At 40.4% G+C, this 24,930-nt stretch overlaps 1 protein-coding gene and 1 long non-coding RNA gene across 8 annotated transcripts in view; one reads left to right on the top strand and one right to left on the bottom strand.

Moving 5' to 3' along the window:
- The window catches only part of LOC141546696 (uncharacterized), a 213,295-nt gene extending 193,635 nt beyond the window's left edge, over positions 1-19,660 (bottom strand). The window contains exon 1 of the long non-coding RNA XR_012483399.1: positions 19,508-19,660. This is a non-coding gene — a long non-coding RNA (uncharacterized LOC141546696). The remainder of the gene's footprint in view (positions 1-19,507) is intronic.
- ZNF827 (zinc finger protein 827) overlaps positions 15,928-24,930 on the top strand; it is a 256,489-nt gene continuing 247,486 nt past the window's right edge. For 5 of the 7 annotated variants that reach the window (XM_074274622.1, XM_074274626.1, XM_074274623.1 and 2 more), the window contains exon 1: positions 15,929-16,317. In XM_074274622.1, coding sequence (XP_074130723.1) covers positions 16,275-16,317 — 43 coding nt within the window. In that variant the 5' untranslated portion in view covers positions 15,929-16,274. Of the gene's footprint in view, positions 16,318-24,930 lie in introns of all 7 variants that reach the window. The other 2 variants (XM_074274621.1, XM_074274620.1) reach the window with 1 other exon arrangement.

The raw sequence follows: 24,930 nt of genomic DNA, 5'->3' as shown, positions 1-24,930 counted from the left end.
CACCAATAATTGAGGGGATCAGGCCAAGTCATTACAAGAAGCTGAGCCTTGTAAGAAGGCAAAGGTGAAGAAAGAGTGCAATACAAGTATTGGGAGCCTGATTCTGCAAAGGAACCGAGTGTATGGGGAGGAGAAAGAAAAATCACATTGGAGAAGTACTGCAAAATAAATCTAGAAACTCAATATATTGAAATTAGAGGTTGTAACTTTTATCTTTCTCTGGATCTGTAACTTGGTATGAATGAAATTTGCATCTCCTGGTCTCCTAAATTTCTAGAACTGTTGACTGTTGGCATTCTGGAATTTAAATGTAGCTGTTATGAATTCATTATGGCTGCTTTTCATGATTTTTTTTAATAAGTATTGTGTTTCAGGCAACCTCATGTATTGTGTCTCAGGAATGTGCAGCATGCAAAAGAAGCTCTTCCCAATGATATTTCTACATAATAAAATGTCTATGTATGAGTCTTCTATAATAGCTTAACTCTATAATAACTTGTTAATCCATTTGTCCAAGTTTTGTTTATTGAAGGGACTTGTTACACCAGTTGTAGATTAGATTCTATATATACACATGTATTTAGTAGGTTCCCATTTGTCTCTGACAGATGGGATGATTAAGGAGTTTATGAGAATCTGTTTTCAAGGAATTCCCTACTCTTATTGTTTCCCATATATTTTGTACTCAGAAATAAAAGTACAGAAGAATGTCAGATTCCTATAGGACGAATAGACCATCTCCCCCAGTTTGGGGCGTTCTACATTGTTCTGCAAACAATAGGTATTTAAGAAATGTATGTTGTTTTTCCAGTAATGGTCATAAGATTTACATTGATGTAACCACATTTTCAACACTGCCTCCTTCATAAACAGCTGTAAACATTTGCAAGACAAGCTGGGTGAAATCTGGCTCTGTTTAGATTCTATATTTGCCAGTGTGTTACATTCCATTCTCTGGCAATTGAACCACCATGAAATCAGGTCCCTATACTACAGAGAAAAATGTTCCCTAACTAGTAGTGGTAGAGTTAGGATTGTTATTCCTGCATCCCAGATTATGAAGCATTTTTAAAATCTTTTTTTTAGTTTGCTAAAATCAATGTTTTGTCTAAGAGAAATGTTTTGGGGATGGATTTTGTGTGATGCTTTTAAACTCTATACATTATACATTATAATCCTGATATCTGATACAAGTTTCTGTATAGGCTTTGTGTCCAAATTTTTTAGAAATATTTTCTGTTTGATAATTGGAAAATATGATTCTCTTATAAAATTGTTATAATTTTATCCTTACTGAAAAATTTTAATTTATTAACTTAAATAAAATATCATTTTATATATGAATTTATGTGAAATAAAATATTTTATTATTTATGAATTTTAACAAAATAAATGAATTTTGTTTGGTATTTTTTTTTACTTTCCTGGGTTTTTTCTCTTATGGATCATTCATATTTAAAAGAACTTTCCAGAGACCAGTAAAACATTATTATATCCCTATTAATTTTTATGATGTAGAATATTTAAAAGAATCCAGTAAGTCACTTATATTTGTATGTTAATATATACAAATTGATTGACATTTTAATTTTTATTTGCAGAACTGGATTGCTTAAATCCATCAGCATACACAAATATACATCCATATGGTCTAAATTTTAATCTTTAAATTGCATAGCCCATTGGCAAGAGCATTGAATTCAGGAGAATTACTTTCTGGCCCCATTCTGCCACTATCTTCTTAGTGGGGCATGTCTCTTTTTTGTGACTCAGTATCCTAATTTGTGAGATGTAGGGATTGGATCGAATGATCTCTGAGTTTTCTTCTAACTGGAGTACAATTTCTCTAACTTTGAGTTTTCAATTTTTTTTCTTTTAGAAATGATAAAATGTAAGATTAAGTGAGGGAAGAAAAGGAGAATAGAATGAATAACATAATGATCTAGAGATCATTACCACTTGGTTTCTTATGTGAAATATTTGTGGTTCATTGAAAAGGTGAATTATGTTATTAAATCATCATAGCCAGCCACTGGAGCTAGCAACTAAATGGACAGGGTGTGTATTCCAGGCACCACTCATAGGATACTTATCTAAATCAAATTGCTAGAACTTTGGAACTAGAAGGAATTCTCAAGATCATATAGAAATTCCAAAGTGTAGTCTAGAATATCCTGGGAGGGGGTCTCTAAAATTCTTTCAGGGGGTCTACAAATTCATAACTGGTTTTTATTTCTGATATGGTAAATATCTAGAAATATAACCCACATAAGCAAAAACTTTTTGGACTGATCCACAATAATAATTAATAGTATAAAGGTACTGAAGACAAAACTTTGAGAACTACTTATTTAGTGCAACTCTCTTATTCTATATAAATGGAACCTGAGGCCCAATGGAGGGAAAAAAAGAATGTCATAGAGACCTCATCAGTGGCAGAGATGGAACTAGAACCCAGGTGTCCTGATGGGGGCAGTGGAGGCTGATGAAACAAAAATAAAGCCAAATTCTAATCCCACTTGCCAGCTGGGTCACCTTGAATATATCATTAAATCTCCTTTGGTTCATTTCCTAATTTGTAATTTGTAAAATAGGAAGTTATTCTTGTTTGTCCTTTATTTCTGAAGAGAACATGACATCAGGGAGATGATGGCAGGACATGCAAGTGAACTAGATGCTATGCAAAGCCTCACTTTCTCCTCCAGAACCATTTGGCCCAGAGGCAAGGTATAGATCTGGACCTGGGAGATGGCCCTTGGATACAACAAGAGAATTTGGCCTTTTAAACTAATCTCAAGGTCTTTAACTGGTCTCCGGATTAAGACTAGGTCAAAAATCAAGCCGAGAGTGGCTTCTTTTACTTAGTCAAAAACCAAAATAATCTAGAAGGAAACACCTTTAGGATTTCTGGCCAAAATAGAAACAAATGCTCTTTACATTTACTTGGAGGCAAAAGGTGATCAAATAAAAACTAGGTGGGATTGGTCTGGGACTCTTTTGTTGGTCAGTCGACAAGATCCAGTGGAATTTGGGTTTAAGGCTATGTCCTTAATTAAGAAATCTAGCCTATAAACCCCAAAATATTTCTTAAATTTTCAAAGATCACAATTTACATCCCTTTGGGCAAAGCATCCTCAAGCAGGGAAAGGAAAGAAAATAAAGGTAGTAAAGAGAAGGAAGGAAGAAAGGAAGAAAGGAAGGAAGGAAGAAAAAAGGAAGAATACATAAATCACTTTCATTTACAAGATTGTTAGAGGATCAAAAGAAACAGGAGGTGTAAAAAAGGGAGGGACAAAAAATCTATAAATCTTTTCTTGTCTCCCATTTATAAGAGTCTGTTTTCAAAGAGTTTCCTTCTCCCATTGTCTCCCATATTTCCTACTCAGAGATAGACGACAAAGGAATGTTAGATTGTAACAATGTCTGTCCTATACCATGTCACCTATCTCAAGGAACAATATTATGCAAGCTATAGGTGCTCAAGAAATATATATTATTATTGTTAATTTTTAGCAATGATGATAGATTTCAAGGCTTCAGGACTAGCCTAAAACTGCAGAGAAGCTGCTAGAATAATAATAATAGTTTATACTAAAATAGTATATAGTGCTTTAAGGCTTATAAAGCACTTTACAAAATTTATCTCATTTGATTCTCACAACAATGCTGTAAGGTAGATAGCATTGTACAGATAAGGAAACTGAGACATACAGAGATCAGTGACTCCTAGGATCATGGAGATATGAAATGTCTGAGACGGAATTTGAACCCAAGATGCTTTCTGACTCCAACTCCAGTGCTGGATTTACTATCTCATCTAAGTATCCTTTATAAAATGGAATGGGAAAGTCAAATGAGGAGCTAGCGGTATAAAAGACAGATGGAAAAAGAAAAATGGGAGAAATGCATAAGGGAGTTTAGTTTCTTTTCTACTTCCTCTTCTTTGTCAATTCACTAAAAGCATTAAGTTTGAATATGCACACATTTTTAAAAATTTTGATAGCTCGATATATTCATATGGACAAGCACCATATCACTTAATAATATACAGTAAAACAAGAACCACCACAACAAAAACAAAGAAGAAACCCTCCCCCCACAAAGATATGTGGATTTTAGAGTTGCATTGGCTAAACTAAATTTTGAGTAATTATAGTACAAATTGAATTTTATGTTTACTAATTTATCATCTAAATTCACTACAACAAACATTTATTAGGTGTCTACTGTATCATGAAAGGCACTGGATTAAGACTAGCAATGCAAAAATTAAAGATAGTTCTCTTCTCCAAGAACCTTAATATAAGAAGGGAAACAATATATGTACTGAGGGAAATACAAGCTAAGGCAAATTAAATGTAAATTAAAGACCCAGACTAAATACCAGGAGAACCTTAAGATGAGAGGTCACTTAAGTAGCTAGATGAGTAGGGATGGTTTCATAGAAGAAAGTAGGACTTGAGTTGGGTATAAAGTATAAGAGCTTAATCTAGGAAATTATTTTCTCCTTATGGATAAAAGACATGGATTTTGGCAGGTAGAGATATGGAACAATCCATTCTACATTCAACTTTTTTGTCCTTCATTCTTGAAGCTGACTGTGACATCAGAGAAGTAATGCCATGATATGCAATGGCTTTCACAAAGGCATGGAGGCAAGATCAAGGAATTGTGTCCCAAAGACACATAACACTGGGAATCAAAGATGGAAAGGAAAATTGGAAATAGGTTGGGAGTGGGGATGAAGAGAAGGAAGAGGAGAAAAGGATTTAATGTCAGCCTAAGGAGTTTGTGCTTTATTTTAATGAGGAACTAGAATTTGTTTTTAAGCAGGACCTGGGTATTTGGGTAGGAGAGTAACAGATGGGTTGGAGAAGGGAGATACCAGAAGAAGGAAGACCAATTTGTAAAATTATTTGAATGAAGACATATGAGAAAACACCTTTAATTTACCCCTTAATAGAGGTAGCAGGTCCACAGGTGTTAACATTGTACATATTTTTGGACTTTTTTTTTCAATGTATCAATCATTTATTTTGCTTTTTGTTCCTCTCTAAAACATACTAGCTGTCATATAGAATGGCTCTGAGGGAGGGGAAGGGGGAAGGATACTTGGTTTAACTATAGTGATGTAAGAATTAATTTAAAAATATTAACAAACAGAAGAAATTACTATAGACCAATTAAAAAGCAATAAAATCTTGAATTTGGATGATAGAAATGAAAATGGAAAGGAGAGGAAAGAGGCAATAAATATTTTGGAAACAGAAAGGGCAGGACTTTGCAACTTATAGATATAGAGGATGCTAGAGTGTGGAGAATTAAAGATTTCTCTCAAACTTTAATCCAGACAGTATCATCAACAAAAATAGAGAAGCTGGGAGATGGGCATGTTTGAAGGGAGAAGATGATGAGTTCTTTTTTTGTATTCTTGATGGAGATGCTTCTGGGACATCCAGTTGGAAACATCCAGTGGCAAGCAGAACTGACAATGTGGTCCCTACACTCCAAGTGGTAGATGTGAAGACTAACAGAGAAGGACTAAATAAGCTAAGAAATGGGTAAAAAACATTTGTCCTCAGACTTTATGAATGAAACCTAAAGCAATTGTCTATGTTCTTGAATGAGGCCCAGGGTCACACAACTAGTAAGTATTAAATATCTGAGGCTAGATTTAAACTCAGGTCCTCCTGACTCCAGGGCCAGTGTTCTATTTACTGTGCCACTTAGCTGTCCCAAGCAATAGTCTATTTAGGCTGAGCCAAGCTAGTTTGAGCAACAAGACCATACTTGCCTCTGAGCTAAGCCATAAAGCAACTGTACTTAGGCACTCTGCATAGAATGGAGTAAAAGCGTTTTTAGCTTAGCAGCTGATGGTACTGAAGAGAACACTCTAGAGAAGTGCAGTGGAAATGGTGCTGGCTTTGGAGTCAGAAGACCTGAGTTATTAGTTGTTAGACTTGCTCAAGAAAGTCACTTAACATGTATAGGACTGCTTTCCATCTAGGGGAGAGGATGGAGGGAGGGAAGGGAAAAGTTGGAACAGAAGTGAGTGCAAGGGATAAGGTTATAAAAAATTACCCATGCATATGTTCTGTTAATAAAAAGTTATAATTTAAAAAAAAGAAAGTCACTTAACCTATGGGCTTGAGAAGAAGCTGTAAGATGAGACAGTTAGTTTAGGTGAGCCCTAAATTTCAAAATCCAGAATTCTACGTTCCTAGTAAAGTCAAAGGAAAGCGATACCCCAAGACTATATGTTTGAGAGAGACAACTTTCTGACTCTTTATGGAGGGAGGAGGAAGGACTCCAATGACCAGAAACAACCAGAAACTTGCTCTTTATGACAGAAGATAAGTATCTGAGTTCTCTTTTATTATATTGGGTATACCCATGGTGTCAAATTCAAATAGAAACAGGTTCACATATATGATCTGATAAAGCATCAGAAGATACTTGAAAGGAGCATTAGTCTGTTAAGAATACATAAACAGATTATGCAAAAAATTTAGCATCACTTGAAAGAGATTACTGTGGAATACTGTTTGACTATAAGAAATAATTAGCAAACAGATTTCAGAAAAACCTGGAAAGACTTGTAAGAACTGATGCTGAATGAAGTGAGCAGAACCAGGAAAGCATTGCACACAGTAATAGCAATGATGATCAGCTTTGATAGACTTAGCTCTTCTCAGCCACATAATTCCAAAATATTATAATAGAAAATGCTATCCATATCCAGAGAAAGAACTATGGAGTCTGAATGAAGATTGAAAGATACTATTGTCACATTTTTGGGCTTTTTTATTTCTTGTGTTTTTTTCTTTTGTTCTGTTCTTTTTTCAGAAAATGACTAATGTAAAAATATATTTGATAAGACTGTATATTTATAACCTAGATTGCTTGTGTCTTGTGAAGGGATGAGGAGAGGAAGGGTGGAAAAAATTGGAAAAAATCTTATAAAAGTAAATATTGATAACTATTTTACATGGAATTGGAAAAAAATATAAGTATTAAGTGAAAAAAAGACATTACTGACTTCATAAGATATACATAAGATCAAATGAGTTAACATGAGTAATGCTTTTGCAAAACCTTAAAATGCTGTATCAGTTTTAACTATTGTTTTTATATAGAAGAGCTGTCTTGGTCCTTGGATATCTCCACTATTGCTGACTCAAGCGAGGACAGAGGCTAGCCACCAGAAAGCCTACTTTGTGACATTCACCCATGACCTCCAACATGGTGCCAGGCGTAGCTCACTGGTTCTATTAAACCTTGGAAAACTTGGGAGCTGAGAGGATCTTTGCCCTCTTGCAAGCTTGAGGCTGCAGCTCAGACAGGCAGCCCAGTCCCGAAGGACCAATTCTAGGGAATGACAGTGTTCTTTGCTTTTTTGAAGGACAATAGGATAGGTAGGCTGGCTAACATTTTATCAATATCATCAATTCTACTAACTAAATTCAAGAAAGAAGTCAAGGATTGTTGTTCTCCATTTGAACATTAGGGGCAGTCTATCAGGGCAGTTAACCTTAGGGCATGTGCATATTTGTGTGCGTGTGTACATATATCTATATATATATACATATATGTGTGCATATATTAGAAATGCAGCATAGAACAATAATAAGAGATTTTTAAAGCATTTTACTTGTGATTCACGTGATTCTCACAATAACGGTGTCGTAGGTTTTATTATCGTCTCATTTTTACAGGTGAGGAAATTGAGGCTGAAAAAAGTTAAGAAATCTCACAGCTAGTAAGCGTTTGAGGTAGGATTAGAACTCATATCTTCAAAGTCTAATTCTCTATTTACTGAACCACCAAACCTCCCTACATAGTGGCTAACGAGCCCCTGTGGCAGTCAGGAAGGACACACTAGTTCTAATCAAATCACTTAATTTCTCAGTGCTTCAGACAGCTCACCTCAACTCTAAGTCACAGAGGAGTGACCAAGAGGGAGTTTCCTCATGAATTCCCTACCCCAGTGAGTCCCCAAAGAGACCCAAATATGGAGGCTGATGCAAACACATCTTGTTTTGGTCTTTGCATGTTCATTGACTAGCACAGTGCCTGCAGCATAGTAGATATTTAATAAATCCATGTTGTTTGATAGGTCGGTTGTTTCTTATACTACTATAGGAGCCATTGGATTTACAAAGACAAAATCAAAATTATTTCTGCCTTCAAAGAGCCAGTCTGTTGAGGAATACATGTAAACAAATAAGTGTCAATATATATGCATGTATGCATGCAGAAGTTTAGATGCATGTATACATATGTGTATATATGTTTTATATGTGTGTATTTATATCTATATTCTTACATCCAAACAAATGTAGTTACAACTGGGGTCTAAACTAGAGAGGCTTCCTGAAATCACAAGCTGCCTTTGAAGGGATCTAGGACTTCCTGGAGGCAGAGGCAAGAAGGGAGCACATTCTGGCCACCAAAGACGGGAAGCACCGCAGTATGGAGGTATGGAGGTATGGAGATAGAGGTATACTATGGTCCAGCTTGGATGCCTCGATTGTTGGGACTTGATATTTCATCTATGCCCAGGAACTCTGTTCTGGAACTCCTGCCATGAACGCACATCAACAAATCAACCATAACTTTTGTCTCATGCTGCCTGGGAGCCTAGAGAGGTCAGTTATGCAATTCGCTCATGGTCACAGAGCCAGTTAATGTCACAAGCTGCACTTGAACTCTGGTCTTCCAGAGATCTTTCACTGGTTGAAATGCTGTGGCAAAGCATTTAGGCTTTGCTGCCCACAGATCTGCATCTCAAAGACATGAGAGGAGAACCCTGACCCTATCTCCTAAAGTTACCTTTTGCTCTGATTCAGAATCCTTTATAGCAAAGCCCAAGAAGACAGTAGGCATCTAGGAGTCTCTACCCCATATTAGGTCATTCTCTGTAATAAAAGACTGTATTCTTCTCCTTCTGGTTTTGTTAGCTGGGCGAGGTTCTAACTAAATAGCCATTAGCCTCTCTCCTGGCTAACAACTCTTTAGTCAGAACTACTAAACTCTGGAAGATGGATACTGATGTGGCTCATTGGGCCTTAAAAAGATAAGTTCCCTTCAAAAGAGCAGGGCCCAGGAGTTGAGGCAAAGCCCAGGATGAACACCTTGCAGGCCCTACAAATTTAGTGTAGTAATATGCCAGTGTTGCCAAAGACATCTCTCTCGGACTCTGAGTTGTCCCTTCACAATCCTGTCACTTAGGGGCCCCGCAAGTAGGATGCCCAGACATGCTCACTTTGCCCCTTCATGGTGAGTATATTTGTGGAATAGTGTGACCCAAGGTTATGGAATAAGGAGGAAGAGAATGTTCTATTATAAATCTCACTCCTCATATTTTAATGAAATATGTTTTGAACTCAGTATGTAATTTTAAAGTATTAATTTATAAGTTAATGAATTTATTTATACTATTTCTTCTGGCCAACTAGGGGAAAAGCAGTGGACTGGCTGGGGTTCCTCAGCCCTCATTTTGAATGAGGGAACAAATAAAAGTGTCCTGAACTTAGGGTAGCAATTTTGAAGGTACCACATATAAGAAGAAGGTATTCTGGATGCTCCATACATTCCCATGCAAGTCCTTTAATTATATATGTGTGTGTGTGTATATATATATATATATATATATATAACTGTAATTATATACCCATATATATATATATGTATGTGTACACACACACACACACATACATACATAGTGAGATTAAAGACATCATAATGCATAGGATGCTGACCTTAGAGTAAGAAACACTGGAGTTTACATTCTACCTCTGAGATATACAATCCCTTATGATGATAGACTCAGAGGCAAGCTGTCTAAAAGTAAAAGTGCAAGCACATTGTTTATAGAGTTTCTATACTAAACATTCCCCACAACTATGAAATCAAATTTTCAAGCCATTAAAATAATGCAAAAGCCTCACAGTCAGTAAGAGATGGAATTTGTTCATTTGTTGTGAAGAGACAGGAAAAATAGAGGGGGGGGAAAGAGAGAGAGAGAAATAGAGAGAGAGAGAGATACAAAATTAGACAGAGAGAGAAAAAAAGAACAAAAAGAACAAAACCAAGAAGAGGAGGAGGAAAATTGAGATTTAGAAGATGTTTCCAAGTGCATGATTCCTTAAAGCTCCCCCCTCTAAATCATTCACTACCTGTAGTAGGAGAGAATATATAACCCCAGCAGAAGTTGAATTCAGCATGATCACTTAACCCCTGAAGTGTGTCAATGGAGGGAACCCCAGGGATTCATGATGAGCCTGCCCAGAGCAACATGCTCCAGTCACTGTTGTTCAGTTCTCTGGGAAAATGATCTTACAGCTGATGGGCTGTGGTTGGGTAGAGTGGCGCAAAAATGAAGATGACTAGCTCTCTGGATCCTATTCTGACAAAATATAGAATGCACTTTTTGAGCAGCTGGTTCTTGGTATCTAAGAAGGCTACAAGGCTTTCCATGGGCTGGTGGATAGAGGCAAAGCCTAAAACCCACCTAAAGAAAGAGCATAGACTGGCACATCCCCGTCTCCCACCCATGGTCATATATCCAGCATTTAGCACAGCACTTATAATGGCATATAGCAGGTGCTTTATAATTTCTTTTTGACTGACCACCATGGCCACTGAAGGTCAATGTAGAGTGATATCTAGCCAACAAGAATTTCCAGAAATAGGCCAGAAAAGGTATTTAGTAGATATCCCCATCCTCTCCCCACAAAAGAGGGGGAAAATATCCCAACTGGAAACCTCCTTTCAGTGGTCAAAGTGGTAGCCTGGTATGGTACACAAAGATAATCTGCTTGGATTCTGGAGTCTAGGGAGAGGAAGTATGGTACAGTGGAGGGAGCACAGACTTCAGATTAAAATCTGATCTGTCTCTTAGTTGTGTGACTGAATAAACTCTCCGGAACTCAGCAAGTCACTTTACCTTTTTTCCTCTATAAAATGGGGATAATAGGACACATACTCTTTACTTCACAGGATTGCTGGGATGAAAACACTTTGTATATCATAAAGTGGCCCATAATGTCTTCCTTGGAACAGAGGGAAGAGAAAAAAAGGAGGAAATTCAGATCTCATAAAAATGACAGTCTCTGGTTTTATTTTTTCTTAGAGATTTGTGATAGGGAGGCAGCTGATGGATGCAATAGTCTCCTGTTCCATCAGTGATCAGTTTCACAGGCTCAAATTGAAGTGCAAACTCAGTCTTCTCCACTGGTCCAGCAGACCCCTTACAGAGACAAGGCCAGAACCTCAAACCATTTCACTCATGGGAGGTCCAGAACTAACCACTGCCCAATTCCAATTTGCTCTACTTAGATTGTAATCCATAGAGCTATCAGGGATCATGCCTGGGGGAACAAATATTAACACTTTAGTCCTATAGTGAACCTCTCCCATCTTGTTTAGATTTGGGGATGGAGCAGAGATCCCATCATACCTAGAATTTCACAGTTATATTGAAGTCTTGAATGAGGAAGTTCCCTTTATTAAATCATGTCAGTATCTTTTCTAGAATGAGGGGTTAAATTCAGAGCTCTCTTTCTGTTTCTGAGGGAAGGTCTCTAACCACTGCTCCTGCTGTCCTGGATTCTAGAACCCCAAGAAAAAAATTCCAGAGGGTCTCTTTTCCCTTGGCAAAATAAATAAAAATCTTTAGGAGAAAATGGTGCCTTCTTTTTCTCTGTTCCTTGCTCATTCTCAGAAAAAAAATATTTATTCCTGTACTGCAGGTTGTTTAGGAGCAACTTTTCAGAATGTTCCATTTTTTTGGAATTCTCTTTTGTCATTTGATAGTATTCTTGTGGGATAAAATATGCACATATATACATACACACATGTGTACACACACACACACATTATGTGTGTGTTTCTGTTAAATAGAGCTTTCCAAAAGTCATGTATAAATACATACATACCCATTATGGGTGGTTTTCTATGATATAAAAAGCTTTCCAAAAGTCATAAATACACACACACACACACATTATATGTGTGTTTCTGTTACATAGCTTTCTAAAAGTAATGTCTAAAAAAACACACAATATACATTCACACATACACATACATATGTCCAACTTTTGGAATACCCTGTATAGCAAACATAGACATATACAAGGCATTCACACATGCATAGATACATATAAATACCTGGCCACATACATATGACAAGATAAGACATACTTTTTTTTGTTGTGTTTTAGGGCAATTGGGGTTAAATATCATGCCTTGGGTCACACAGTTAGTTAAGTCTTAAGTACCTGAGGCTAGATTGGAACTGAGGTCCTCTTGACTTAAAGTCTAGTGCTCTATCCACTATTCCATTTAGCTGCCCCAGAATTACTTTTAATGTATTCCATGTGCAGAAATCAAGCAGGATCTGCTATAATACTAACATTTCTCATTTCTCCACATTAATATCCCATTGCTTTGCACAAGTGCACCCCATGCCTAGAATTCATTTCTACTCTCCCCTCCACCTTCTAGAATCCTTAGCTCATTTCAAGGGGCTCTTCCTATAGGAAGTCAATCTGTACCTCTTCAGTTGCTAGCATTCTCCTGAGAACTCTTCCCTTCCAATTACTTTGCATGTATTTTATACTTAATTTCCTATATACAGGTTATTTTCCATCAACAAAATGAGGGGAGGGAACTATTATATTTTTGGTTTTGTATTCCCAGGGCCTAGTCCAATGCCTTGAACATGGGAAGTATTTAATGAATCATTGTTGAATTGAATTGAATAACTCCTATTATTCCAGTACTTTAAGAATTAGAATGCATTCTCCCCACAACAATATTGTGAGACAAGCGGTTAGATCCTATCTTTAATGCTAGAAGAGACCATTGGAGTGTAGTCCGAACCTTCTATTTCACAGAAAAGGAAACTGAGGCTCAGGAAAGATTCATCCAAGTTCACACAAGTGTCAGAATTGGGTTATGAATCCAAGACCTGTGATTCTAGTGCCAGGATTCTATCCAAAGCATCACACCGTGTAAAGATTAGTTTTCGCATTTTAAAGTTAAGGAAACTGAGGCTTATAGAAAGAAGTCAGATAGATTAGCCTAAGATGTTAAAGCTACCGATTCAATTGGTTGTTTCCCTGACAGAACGTAAAATCAATTTTCTTGATTCTAGATCCAGCTGTTCTTTCCCAAATAGCAAGGATCCCTCAGGATCCCATCTTTGGCATTGAGATGCATCCTTGTCATTTTCAACAGGTTTGCCTTAATAATTTGGATTCATCTGCTATGAAAATTAGTTAGCATTCTCTGAATATAAATTAATTAATAGTTGAAGAAGTGGACTAGAATTAAAAAGGGTTCTGTTGACAATCCATACCGAGGTATAATTGAGAATTTATGGAGGAGCCAAAAGGGCCCTGGAAAATGCATGCCATTTTGAAGAAAGACATCTTTTTTTTTTTTTTTTTTTTGGTCATCTCAGAATCTTAATTTCAATAGCAGAAAACATCTCTTCAAATATGGCAGGCTGGGCTTTGTAAAGTCCAGAAATAAATGGGGCAAATATGGATTCAAGTGTCAAGATAGCATCATAAATACTTCTCAGTGTTCCAGCTCAGAATCCCAAATGTTCAGCACTAGACCACTGGGTCATTCTGTTTACGTGTTAGGCAGAAAGAACCTACTGACTAAAGGTTCCCACATACTAGTTATAGAAAGATTCTGATCAGCAACTTTACATTAATTTCAAGATAGCTAGTTGAATTATTCCTGTTTTCTTTTGTCTTTCTATCTCCAATGCATATGCAAGAAAGCCTAATTGTCAAATTACTTAAGTCAATTACCAACCTAGGATCGATCAAATGATTATGCCTTATTTGTAACAACTACCTTATGGGTGTCTTTGGAGCATGTGCAAGCAAGATTTCTCCAGAAAGGATCAAGGAACATGCATTCATCATTGGTAAGCATCAAATGCTGGGAGTTATGAGAAAGATTTATATGGAAATTTCATTCTCACTGGGAAACATCTTTTAGGAGCTACTCTGGACTTAGAGACTCTAATAAAATACTCAATATACAGTCATTGCTATTTTTAAAATGATGTGTACAGTTTTTATCTCATGGCTCTTATTAACTACTGTAATTGTGTGAATTAAACTGCTATCTCAGAAAGGTGTTAGGCACCCCTTTATGGTTATAGATTAGTTTTTTAATGATAGCATCCACACTGAGTGTAGCTACTTTGATGAAGTGACTCTTTCAAAGTTGATAGGAAAATATTTAACATAATGAGATGATGAGTCAGAGCAAAAAAAAAAAAAAAAAAGCAAAAAGAGGAATATATAGCTAAATAATGCACCTTATTTTTTTTTTTTAAAGCCACATCTGACTCATGGCAGATTATGTATTCTACTAAGTTCAAAGTTTCCTCTCACAAAAGGAGTTTTATGAAACAACTCTTCTCCAACCCGTTTTACTTCAATTGTAGTACCAGGTTTTGGAGTTTAAATCATTAACAACCTCTGAGTGAACTTTTATCCAAATGACTGCAAGTCACAAAGAGAACACTTCTTTTTCACCAAGTGCCTTTTGTGCCTTAGTGAGACCCAGTTCTTTTCTCTTTTTCCCCTTTATGTCTGTCTTTGAAGAAAGATGTGTGATTTGTAAAGTAATGAAAGTATGTATCAGTTAATGAAAACTGCTATATTGGGTTCATAATGCACCCTGGAATTGCTTCAGGCTAAAGCTTCCTATACCTGCATTAGAACAGGAAAAAAAGTATATTTCCCAAGTCAGGATTGCTGTGTGCTCTGTAGAACTATCATGTAGCAGTTAAAGCAGCCATTAGGGGTGACCTAATCTTATTTTTCCCCTTTGTCAAGGACTTATAATTTCCATTTGGGCAGCATTTTTCAGTTTTTAACTCCACTGGGGATTTCAAAACTGGACACTTATCCCGGCCACATAGTGATTCATTTCACCATCTATTTTGTTTGTTCTTAATTTTATTTTTTACTGCGGTTTTTTTAAGGGTGGGTGAAAGGTGGTAACCCCAAGAATTTTATGGTGAATTTTTTTTAGGGATGCCAGGATCCTGAAATATTGGAAGAAGCAAAGCATCTGGTAATTTTATAGATCTAAATTGGAGGAAAAAATCAATTTCTATTAAAAAAAAACTACACAACACTGTAATAGTAAGAATGAATTAATCGTTCTTTTAAATAAAAGAGTGAAAAAACTTTTTCCCTTTTCCTTTCAGATCGTTAAATAGCGGGATAAATCAGCAGCAGCACATCCTACCCCCGCAAGCACCCCTTACCCCTGGTTCTTTTCAGCAGAGCGCTTGCAAATCGGTGTCTAAGTACGCCCTGGGAGCCTGGGGGGCACCTTCCTTTTTGCTCTGCCTCCGAGAGCATGAGTGAGTGAGTGTGTGTGTATGTGTGTGTGTGTGTGTGTGTGTGTGTGTGTATGAGTGTGTGCTTCTTGCTTTCGCCCTCTTTCTCTCTCTCTCAGCCTATGCGAGAAAGAGAGAGAGAGAGAGAGAAAGAGAGAGAGAGAGAGAGAGAGAGAGAGTGAGAGAGAGAGAGAGAGAGAGAGAGAGAGAGAGAGAGAGAGAGAGAGAGAGAGAGAGAGAGAGAAGAGGAAGAGAGAGAAGAGGAAGAGAGAGAGAGAGAGAGAGAGAGAGAGAGAGAGAGAGAGAGAGAGAGAGAGGAGAGAGAGAGAGAGAGAGATGAGAGAGAGAGAGGAGAGAGGAGAGAGAGGAGAGAGAGAGAGAAGAGCGAGCTGTGAGCTCGGCTGCTGCCCGCTGCTGCCCTTTGATCCCTGCATTAGTGTTAGGGGGCTTGGAGACACACAGAGAGCGGCCATAGACACCGCCGCACCAGGGCTCATTATCTACCCCACACATAACACACACAAGCATAGGACCCCACACATACACACACACAGGACACCACTAAGCAGATCCATTGAAGAATATATACGATCGGGGACAAGCCAGGTGCACGACCAAAAAAAAAAAAAAAAAAAAAAAAAGGAGGAGGGGGGAGAGGTTGGAAAGGAAAAAAAAAAAAAAGAAAGAAAAGAAGAAAACCCCTTTTCTGGCTTCAAGAGACCAGCTTCAACCCACTGCCCAGGGGCTGCGAGAAGGGATTCCCCCTGCTCTGCTCTCTCCCGGCTCCCCCGCCTGCCTCGCCTGCCGCTGCCCGGGTCTGCCTCGGTGCCCCCACGGGGGTTTTATTTGATCTCCCATTACCCAAGGAGGAGAATGTGAGAAAAGGGGGAAAATGCCCAGGAGGAAGCAGGAGCAGCCCAAGCGCCTTCCCTCACGTAAGTCATCCCTTCTCCACCTCCTCTCGTGCCATTTTCTCGGGCCCTCCCCCCCCCTCTCCCCTCTGCAGCCTGCTCCGTTGTTTTCTGCATTAGTTTAGGGTTACAGGAGGTGAAGCTGACAAAGACACAGCCTGGGTTATTCCTCTCTTAGGTCTGTGCTGAGGGCAGCCATGTTGGTGATGATCAGCCCTGTGCCCTTTCTATTCTTTCTCTTTTTTTTTTCTTTCTCTCGCCCCCCCTCTTTTTTTTTCCCCTGGCGATCGTGTTCTCTTCCTCCCCCCCCCTTTCCCTTCTCTCTGCCCCTCCTGGCTCCGGGGTAGCGGGGTGGGAGGGGGCAAGAGCAGGAAGGGGGGAGCCCCCGTGGATTGCCGGAGGGGGGGGGGTTATTCTTTCTTGGAGGGGTGGGGAAAGGTTGGAGTCTTTTAAAAAAATTCCTGGTGTTTCTTCCCGGTGCCCAGGGGCGCGGGGTGCTGGGGGCAGGGGCGGAGCGCAGACGGGGGCAGGGGGCAGGGATGGCGCTGGGGGGGGGATGCCTGGCGCGAGGTGTGTGTGTGGGGGGGGCAGCAGCGCGGTCGGTCTTGTCTGGTACAGAATCAATCGCGAGGTCCGTCTCCGGCTAAAGGTTGCGCCTGGGTTGGTCGGCCCCGGAGCCGCGGGCGGCGGCAGCAGGAGGAGGAGAAGGAGGAGGAGGAAGAAGGGAGTCAGGGGGAGAGGGCGAGGCGGCGAGCGGTCTGAAGAGGGTGTGGGGGCACCCCGCGCACACATAGACACACACACCCCCGCTGGGGCGGCTGCTGCCACCGCTGTTGCGGTGTGTGTGGTGGAGGTGGAGGTGGCAAGGGTGGGTGTGGGTGCCTAGAATTGGGGGGGGGGGGCGCCGCCGCCGCCGCCGCCGCTGCAGGACACAGAGGTCTGACTGGTGCCAGGGGTGAAGGTGGTAGGGGACTGCCGGATGGTGGGCGCAGCCCTGAGGGACTGGAGGAGGAGGCGAACCGAGTGGATCGTGGCATGCCGAAGGTCCCTGCAGAGCAGAGCCGAGTGGAAGGAGGAGGGAAAGAGGGGAGGGGGAGCCGAGGGAGGCAGGGATCCCTGGCCGCAATAAAATGCAGGGTCAGTCGGAGCAGACTGAGCCAGCCTAGAGTCGGGCTTTTAGTGCTGCCCCCCCCACCCCCCAGACTAGAGCAGAGTCCAGGACTAAAGTGCATCACAGTCTCCAGCGCCTGCAGGCAAGGCAGCCACACACTCCCCTCTCTGACACGACCTGGTCCCCCTTCCCCTCCTCCACCCGGCGCCCCCTCCCGCCCTTCCTCCCCCTCCTCTTTTCTTTGAAACACTGTTAACTTCCCCCCCACTCGCACCCCTCCATCTCCTGCTTTCTCTCCTTCCCCAACTACCTCCCCCCCCCCCAATCTTTCTTGGCTTTTGCTTTTAAGTGCTAGGAGATGCTAAAAGTGAAAGGAGGGAGAAGCAACTAAAAATATCCCCCCCCGGGGCGGCCGCCGGGCTTCGTGAATGTAGGGAAGGAGGGGCAGGGGGGAAAGGCGTGGGGCGGGGTGACTGGGAGGGGAACGGGGAGGAGAGAACTCGGGAGGAGGACTCGAAGAGTCGAAGGGAGGGGTTCGGGGGAAGGGGAAGGGTCATTGGTGCCCTCCTTCCCCCTTGCCCCCCCAACCCTTAGGGCAGAGCGCGGGTTCGCTGCCCTTGCCTGCCCAGCCCGGAGCTCGGGGAAGAAGGACGGGGCCGAGCCCCAGTGCCTATGTGTCAGAGAGACGTGGTCGGTCACCTGAAGTTCATGGAGGGTGGGGGAAGGGTTAAGGTTATGGTGTCTTGAGCTCCGGCTGAGAGTATGTGTGTATGTGTGTGTGTGTGTGTGAGTGTGTGTGTGTTTCCGCTGCAGACTGGGAGTGCGATCGATCACCCCCTCGCGAACCAGTTGTGTTGGTGTCTAAAGGGGGAAAGGGGGTGGGGTGAAAGCTGCTGCCCCGCTCCCGGCGCGCCCCCTCCCCTTGCCCGGCCAGCTCTGCTCCGCCCTCCCGGACCCCGGGCCACCCAGGCCAAAGCCGGAGTGGCGAGAAATCGCACCAGCAGCCAGCCAGCCGCCAGCCAGCCCGCCAGCCCAGCCGCTCCACAAATATTTCTCTTTCTTTCTCCTTCCCGGTACGCCGGAGTCGGCGCACAGGGCTCGGGTTGTGCTTTTTTTCTCCCCCCTTCCTTGAAAAAAAAAATAAATAAAATTGCCCCTGTGCAGTCCTTTCTTCGTCTGCCCGCTAGAGGTTCTGAGTATAATATCACATATGTCATATATATGCACATAAAACTCAACCCACAGGCAGCCGTGTGCGTGTGTGTGTGTAGGAAAATTCGGCGTGTGCATATTTCTGTGCACTGGGTAAGAGAGAGAGAGAAAGAGAGTTTTGTCGGCGTGCACTCGTTCCTCGCAGAGAACTTGCAGCAACGGCAACGGCAGCCAGAGTGCAGGGGAGTGTGTTTGCACATGGCTGCCTTTCTCCAGTTCACCACAGTTTTTAAGGATCGGGTGGGAGGGTGTGTGGTGTCTCTAGGTGGGAGGGAGGAGAGTTTTAATCTTCGGCCGTGAGAAGTCGGGGGCTTTGGTCTTCCCCGCAAACTTTCCCCTTGCTCCTTAACTTTGGAAGCTTTTAGTAAGTTGTTATGTGAATAGGAATATCGGAGGGGGAGGGGGAACTTGGTCTCCCCCACTCCCCCTTTTTCTTGGAGGGGGTTTAGAGGGAGGGTGGGAGAGGAGAAGAGATTTATCTGTTTCTCCTGTGACGGAGCTGGAAAGCCAACACACATTTCTGTGTGTGGAGTATTCAGGCAGCTGCAGACTGCCCCGCTAGTGACCTTGACCCTGACCCGGTGCGACTACCCTCTCCGTCTCTGAGGACTGAGAGGAAATTCAGTCTCCATTTTAACTCGCTCACGGTGGGCCTCTCTCCTGTGCATTTGTGACTGGCGATTGTTAGCTCTGGGGTAGCAACTCTCGGACCCGGGTCCTTAATGAATACTGTTATCCACTCACTTTCAAAATACACCCTCTCCCTGCTCACCTCCCCCTTCCCTCTGGGTTAAAAAGCAAACGTTTGTGAAATAAGAAGCTAGTACCTTTTGGATACATTGTAAATCTTCGTCCAGTTCTTAAAGAGAAGACTTAAGCTTTCCCACTTACCTTTGCGTGGAATGGGTTTTGCGGATACTTTCTTTGTGTAGTTTTATACCCGTTTAAGAAGCAATTTTCTTTTGCACTAAAAGATATTTCTAGGCGAATGGTTGGTTTCTGTAGTTCAGTTCCCGATTGCAAAACGTTGTTACATGTTCGGTGATGCTTGGATGACTGTTGCATCATTGTGGAGATATAATAAATATTGACGTTGGTAAAAATTAGTGTTAATGTTCATTTATGTGATGCTCAAGTCCTTTCCTAAAGCTAAAACTGATTCCTGGCAGGAGGGAGTAATCTGTATTTTTGAAGCCTCTAAATAAAGTTCTTTCGTATTTCATCAAAAGTTGAAGGGAAAGTTATGGCCAGCCCACTAATTAAAGCAGTGCTGGTAGAATTCATGTACCAACTTTTCAAGATGTTATTGGATACAGTGCAAAATTTTAAATTCACGCTAAATAGAGGGGGAAGAAGAGTTGGGGAAAAAGGAAGGGTTTTGCAAGTGACCTCAAAGAGTCCTTCTTGGACTTTTAAAGTTAAAAATCACTAATGACCAACAAGCCAAAAAATAAAAAAATAAAAAATCTCAACACTAACAAAAGAAAGAATTCTACCAGTGAGAAGGGAGTCTCTCTCCCCTCCGCCTCCCACCACACACAAAAATATTCTAAATTGATTTTTAAAAGCCTGACAAGGTGAAAAGTGAAGTTGTTATTAGTTGAAGAACATGGTTAACAAAGATGGAGTGTATGAGACAATTGATTCTAAGTAGTTTACAAATCTTAAAGTTCTATATATTTGTTTGTTTAATGTTATTATTTACTTTACTTGTTGAGTCTGTTTCTATGAATAGATCTAAGGAATCATAGAAAACTCGGAATTTTAGTCTTGAAAGTTCCCCCCACAAATATTATGTTATTTACTGGTGATCTTTGTCTATAAAATGACAGGGCTGGGAAATGCACACAGTCCTTGAAAGCCCAGATTAGTTTAGACCCAAGTTTTCTTTCGCTGAGTGTGGACCTGATTCCCTGAGTTGGAGTTAGGACTGGCCCCAGAGTCCCAGGAATTCCCTTAATCAGGGACCAGTTTCCATATGTTGGATGCCACTCTCATCCAGATCTACACCCATGGGGACTGAGTCTAAGCCATAAGCATCTGTGATTGGCTCTCTTGTACCTCTTCCCTCCCTCCCCCTAACCTAATTGTTATACTTCTGGTTTATATATTAGGGCAATTATTCACTCCTGGGCTCCTGAAATGACTTGTTTTGGCTTCAGGATATAGGCCTAGTACACCACTGAGAACAAAGTAGGCACCCCCCAAAATTTAATGGTGATTCATTCCTCCTGCTTGTAGAGCATTTGGCAAAACGTACCCAACAAAAGGATGTTTGGCCTATCCTTATTGTTTGGTGGCAGCTTTTAAAAATTCTACTTGGAATAAATCTGTTTTCCCTAAGCTAGACTTGGCCTAGAGCAGTTATCAGCTTTTTTTTTTTCTTTTTTTTTTTTTTTTATGAATAGAATGCTGTTAATGTTGGTGGAATTTCTGTAGTGGGAAAATTCTCATCTTCTTTCCATTTCTACTGAATTTGAACTTAGGTAACCTAGAACAGTTCCTTACCTTCCATCTTCAAATGGCACTTAAAAAAATGCTAATCTTCCTGTCATCCTACCTTGAGAATAGAGATTTTGTTTTAAAGTTCTATATATCCAGTATCTAACATAGTACCTGCAGCATAGTAGGCACTTGATAAATGCATATCGATTGATTAATTGATTAATGAAGCTAGAGTTTATTTTCTCTTTATAACCAGTAGCATCTTTATTTTTTTTTTCCTGTCTCATCACTTTAAAAACCAGATTTTTCTTCTGAAGAGCTGAGTTTGAGTTCTACACAGTTCTGCTCACTGTATGACTTTTGTCATCTGACCTCTGTCAGCCTCAGTTTCCTCAACTGAGTGGGCCTCTGAGGTCCCCTTCTAGGCCTATGATTCTGGAATTCACATTACCTTTAGCTTACACATATAATTGGATCACTGTTATCTTTATTTTTAAAAATCTCATACCTGTACCTAATGGAGAACAAGAAGGGCAAGTTAATTTAAAAAAAAACACAACACAGCTTTTAAAATACTCGTGTCATTTATTCAGTCATGGGTATAGTACATATATATATATATATATATATATACACACCCTTTGGGAACTTTACTTCTAAGAGTTTTTATCATTAGAAGGACTTAAGGAAAAGTAGGAGGTAAAAAACTAACTAACGGCCCTGGGGCCAGATGCAGCAGCCAGTTATGGCAAATGGGCTGAGGGGAGGAGACAGAGTGTGAGTTTTTGTTTTTACTATAGTCCGGCCCTCCAACAGTCTGAGGGACAGTGAACTGGCCCCTATTTAAAAAGTTTGAGGACCACTGGCTAGAGAGATAAAATGAGCCCCTATTTATGAATAGAGAGGCATAGAGCCCCATCTGGTTAGGAAGTCCTGGGTTTGAATTTTACCATGACTCCTAACAGTTGTGTGCTACAGATTCCTAATAGTGATTTCATTTTCCACTAGTTCGGACAGTTCTCTGAGATACAAATGAGTTCTCCAAACTGAGGAAATCACAAGTTTGAAACAAAAATATAAGGAATAAGTTATAGATACATAGTATTATTGGACAGACACAGTCTTTAGTTCTATTAACATTGCAGTGTACAGACTCCGACTGAATGGTATTGGCAACAAATGTTCATTTTTAGTCTCAGTGGAATTAAAATATTGCATAGTCTCTGGTCCCATTGAACAGCAGTGTGGGTTGTCTGTACTTGGAATGATGCACTCCACCTAAAAGAATATTCATATTTTCTTTCTTTTTAAAAACAACAGAGAAAGCAAGCAGCTCATAGTCATAGACTTCCTAATACTTCAAAATAGTTTCTAATAAAAAAATTTGATTTTTAATTTCTTACCTGGTTACTGTCATCACACCCTGAGAATCACACCGTTGGTGTGAGTTGACAAGTCTTTCTGTACACAGCGCTAATAAATCACACTGGTAAAGCATAAATTGGACAGCCCTAGGCCAGTGCTAAAGCTCATGGTGCCATTTAGGATTTTAGAAGCTTTGAATGACATCTATTAGTAGATTTCCAAAGGAGGTGGAAAAGCTCTGTCTCTGGAGACATGTAAAATTAGATGGATGGCCTGGAAAAAACACCCCACGCACCTAAGACCTGTGCTAGTCAGTAGGGTGACCAAGCAGACATTTTCTGAGATTATAAATTTGTTTAAAATACCAAATAAGAGTCACCCAATCTCAATATACTTTTCTATCACTCAAGCATATGTTAAACACCTACTATGTGTCTGTCGTCAGACACTGGTGGGCAAGTGGATACTGATATAAAAAAGAATGAACAAGTATCTGTCTGGCTGAGCTGGATAGTTTAGATGGTTGAGCAGGCTGTGGATGAGATCAGTGACATGGGTTGAATCCTTATATGGACCAGTTTCACCAAGAGGACAGTTCTGTTCTTTATCCAGAGTTTGATTAGTAATCCTGACTAGCCTAATTGTTCCTTTGGTCACAAAGGAGACCTGGTGTGAAGTTGTTTGGGTGATGGCCTTTGACAAAGATTCTCCTGCTGGAAAAATCCCATTGACTCTTATCCTTCCAGTGTTGGTCTTTGGCTGGATCTCCTACTCATGAAGAAAGGCATTTATTTCTTTAGTTGTATATAGGAAATAATCACAGCTCCTGTCTTTCTGAAAAAAATCACTCCCTATCTCCTGCTTTCCCCCTTGTTTGCATTGAGTTGTTGGGATAGAAGATGAGACAAAATAAACATAACAGGCGGGAGCCCATCTATTTGTTCTGAGTAATATATTAGTAATTTTCTATAATTTAATCAGACCTGATACCCAGAACAAGATAATGAAAGGATGACCTACAAAATAAGACTTTTGGGGAGTTAAAGGCTTTCTTACCTGAATTTTGACAGTACCATACACTGTGGAGCAGGGAGCCATATATTTAGTTTTCTATTTCCCATTGAAAAGTAATCTGGACCCTAGCCTCGTTATGATCACTAATGCCTAGAATCTCTTTAGGGTTACAGCTTAGTTAAGCCTCTCTGGAGTCTTACTCTATCGAGGTGTGTATTTTGTAAATAATGATCCCGTGCCCTATTTCTGATATGCTATTTTCTGTCACCTAGTTTGCCAGGTGTAGTCCGGTAATTCATACCATTTAGGGCTAAGTGTACAAAACACTTCATGGTGCTTAGAAACTGAAATACCTACTGTCATATTTTATAAGAAAATGATGTGCAAAGGGCAGCCTTCAAAAATAGCTAACCATCCATGATGGACTCAACTTTTCGGTCTCTCTTTTCTTTCCTTTTTATGGACAAGCCTGGTATTTTCATCCCGTGTTGGCAAATTACATTTTTATTATATTAAAGTGTGGTACCCACCTAGATGCTGAAGGAGAGAGGTCCTCTAAGGTGACTGTTATCAGTCCCCAAGGCCTACCTTTTAGGTAGACTTTCTGCAGCTCTAATGGCATTTCATAAATTAAAAGCCAGCCTCGAGGCTTGAAACTGATCCTAAGATGCATGTGCACATATTGCTGGATATCTTGTGAAAACAGCCCCCACATGCATACAAACACCCATGCAGGACTGTATCTAATTTTATAAAATGTACAGTGATACACACCCACCCATGGGTCTGAGATCAGAATGTGGCCTTTTGCAGCTCTGGCCTTTCACAGACTGATTCAGGGTTATATTAAATGCAGCAGATTCTGCCCTTCCTAAAAAGGATATTGTTTGCTATTTCCCCCATCCCTCTTTTAAAAATACTACCACATTGTAGTTCAGGAGTGGACAGACTTTTAAATGACTGGTTGGGGTTATCCAGCCTTTACCTCTCTGTTTTTTGTTTTATTTGTTTTCTTAAGGAAATCTTGATTCACTTTAGTTAAATTTATGAGCTGAGTAGGCAGGATTGGGAGGGAAGGCGGAGAGTATGTGCCTTCCTATGGGGCTAGGGCTTAAAAAAAACAGACCCTAAAATAACCTTCCCATTCCCTCTGATATTCCCTAGCTAGGTTAGATAAGTAGATAGAGGAGAGAGACAGACAAACAAAGAGATAGACACGGAGAGATAAAACACAGACAGAACAGAAAGACATAGAGATAAACACAGGAAGAGAGAGACAGAGACAGAGACAGAAACAAAAATAGACAGAGACAGAGAGACATAGAGAGAAAGAGAGAGAAAGCACTTCAAAGATGACCTGAAAGGTCAGAAAAGAAACAATCTTTTCCATGATTGATCAGCACTTTGCTTCTCTGGGCTTTTGAAGAAGCTATTGTACTAGTTAGTGGAAGATGATAAATTTTCTCAAACTTTTCAGAGATTGTCTTAGT

The sequence above is a fragment of the Sminthopsis crassicaudata genome, chromosome 6, assembly GCF_048593235.1.
Source record: "Sminthopsis crassicaudata isolate SCR6 chromosome 6, ASM4859323v1, whole genome shotgun sequence".
NCBI lineage: Eukaryota > Metazoa > Chordata > Mammalia > Dasyuromorphia > Dasyuridae > Sminthopsis > Sminthopsis crassicaudata.
This window is presented reverse-complemented; position numbering and strand designations above follow the sequence as displayed.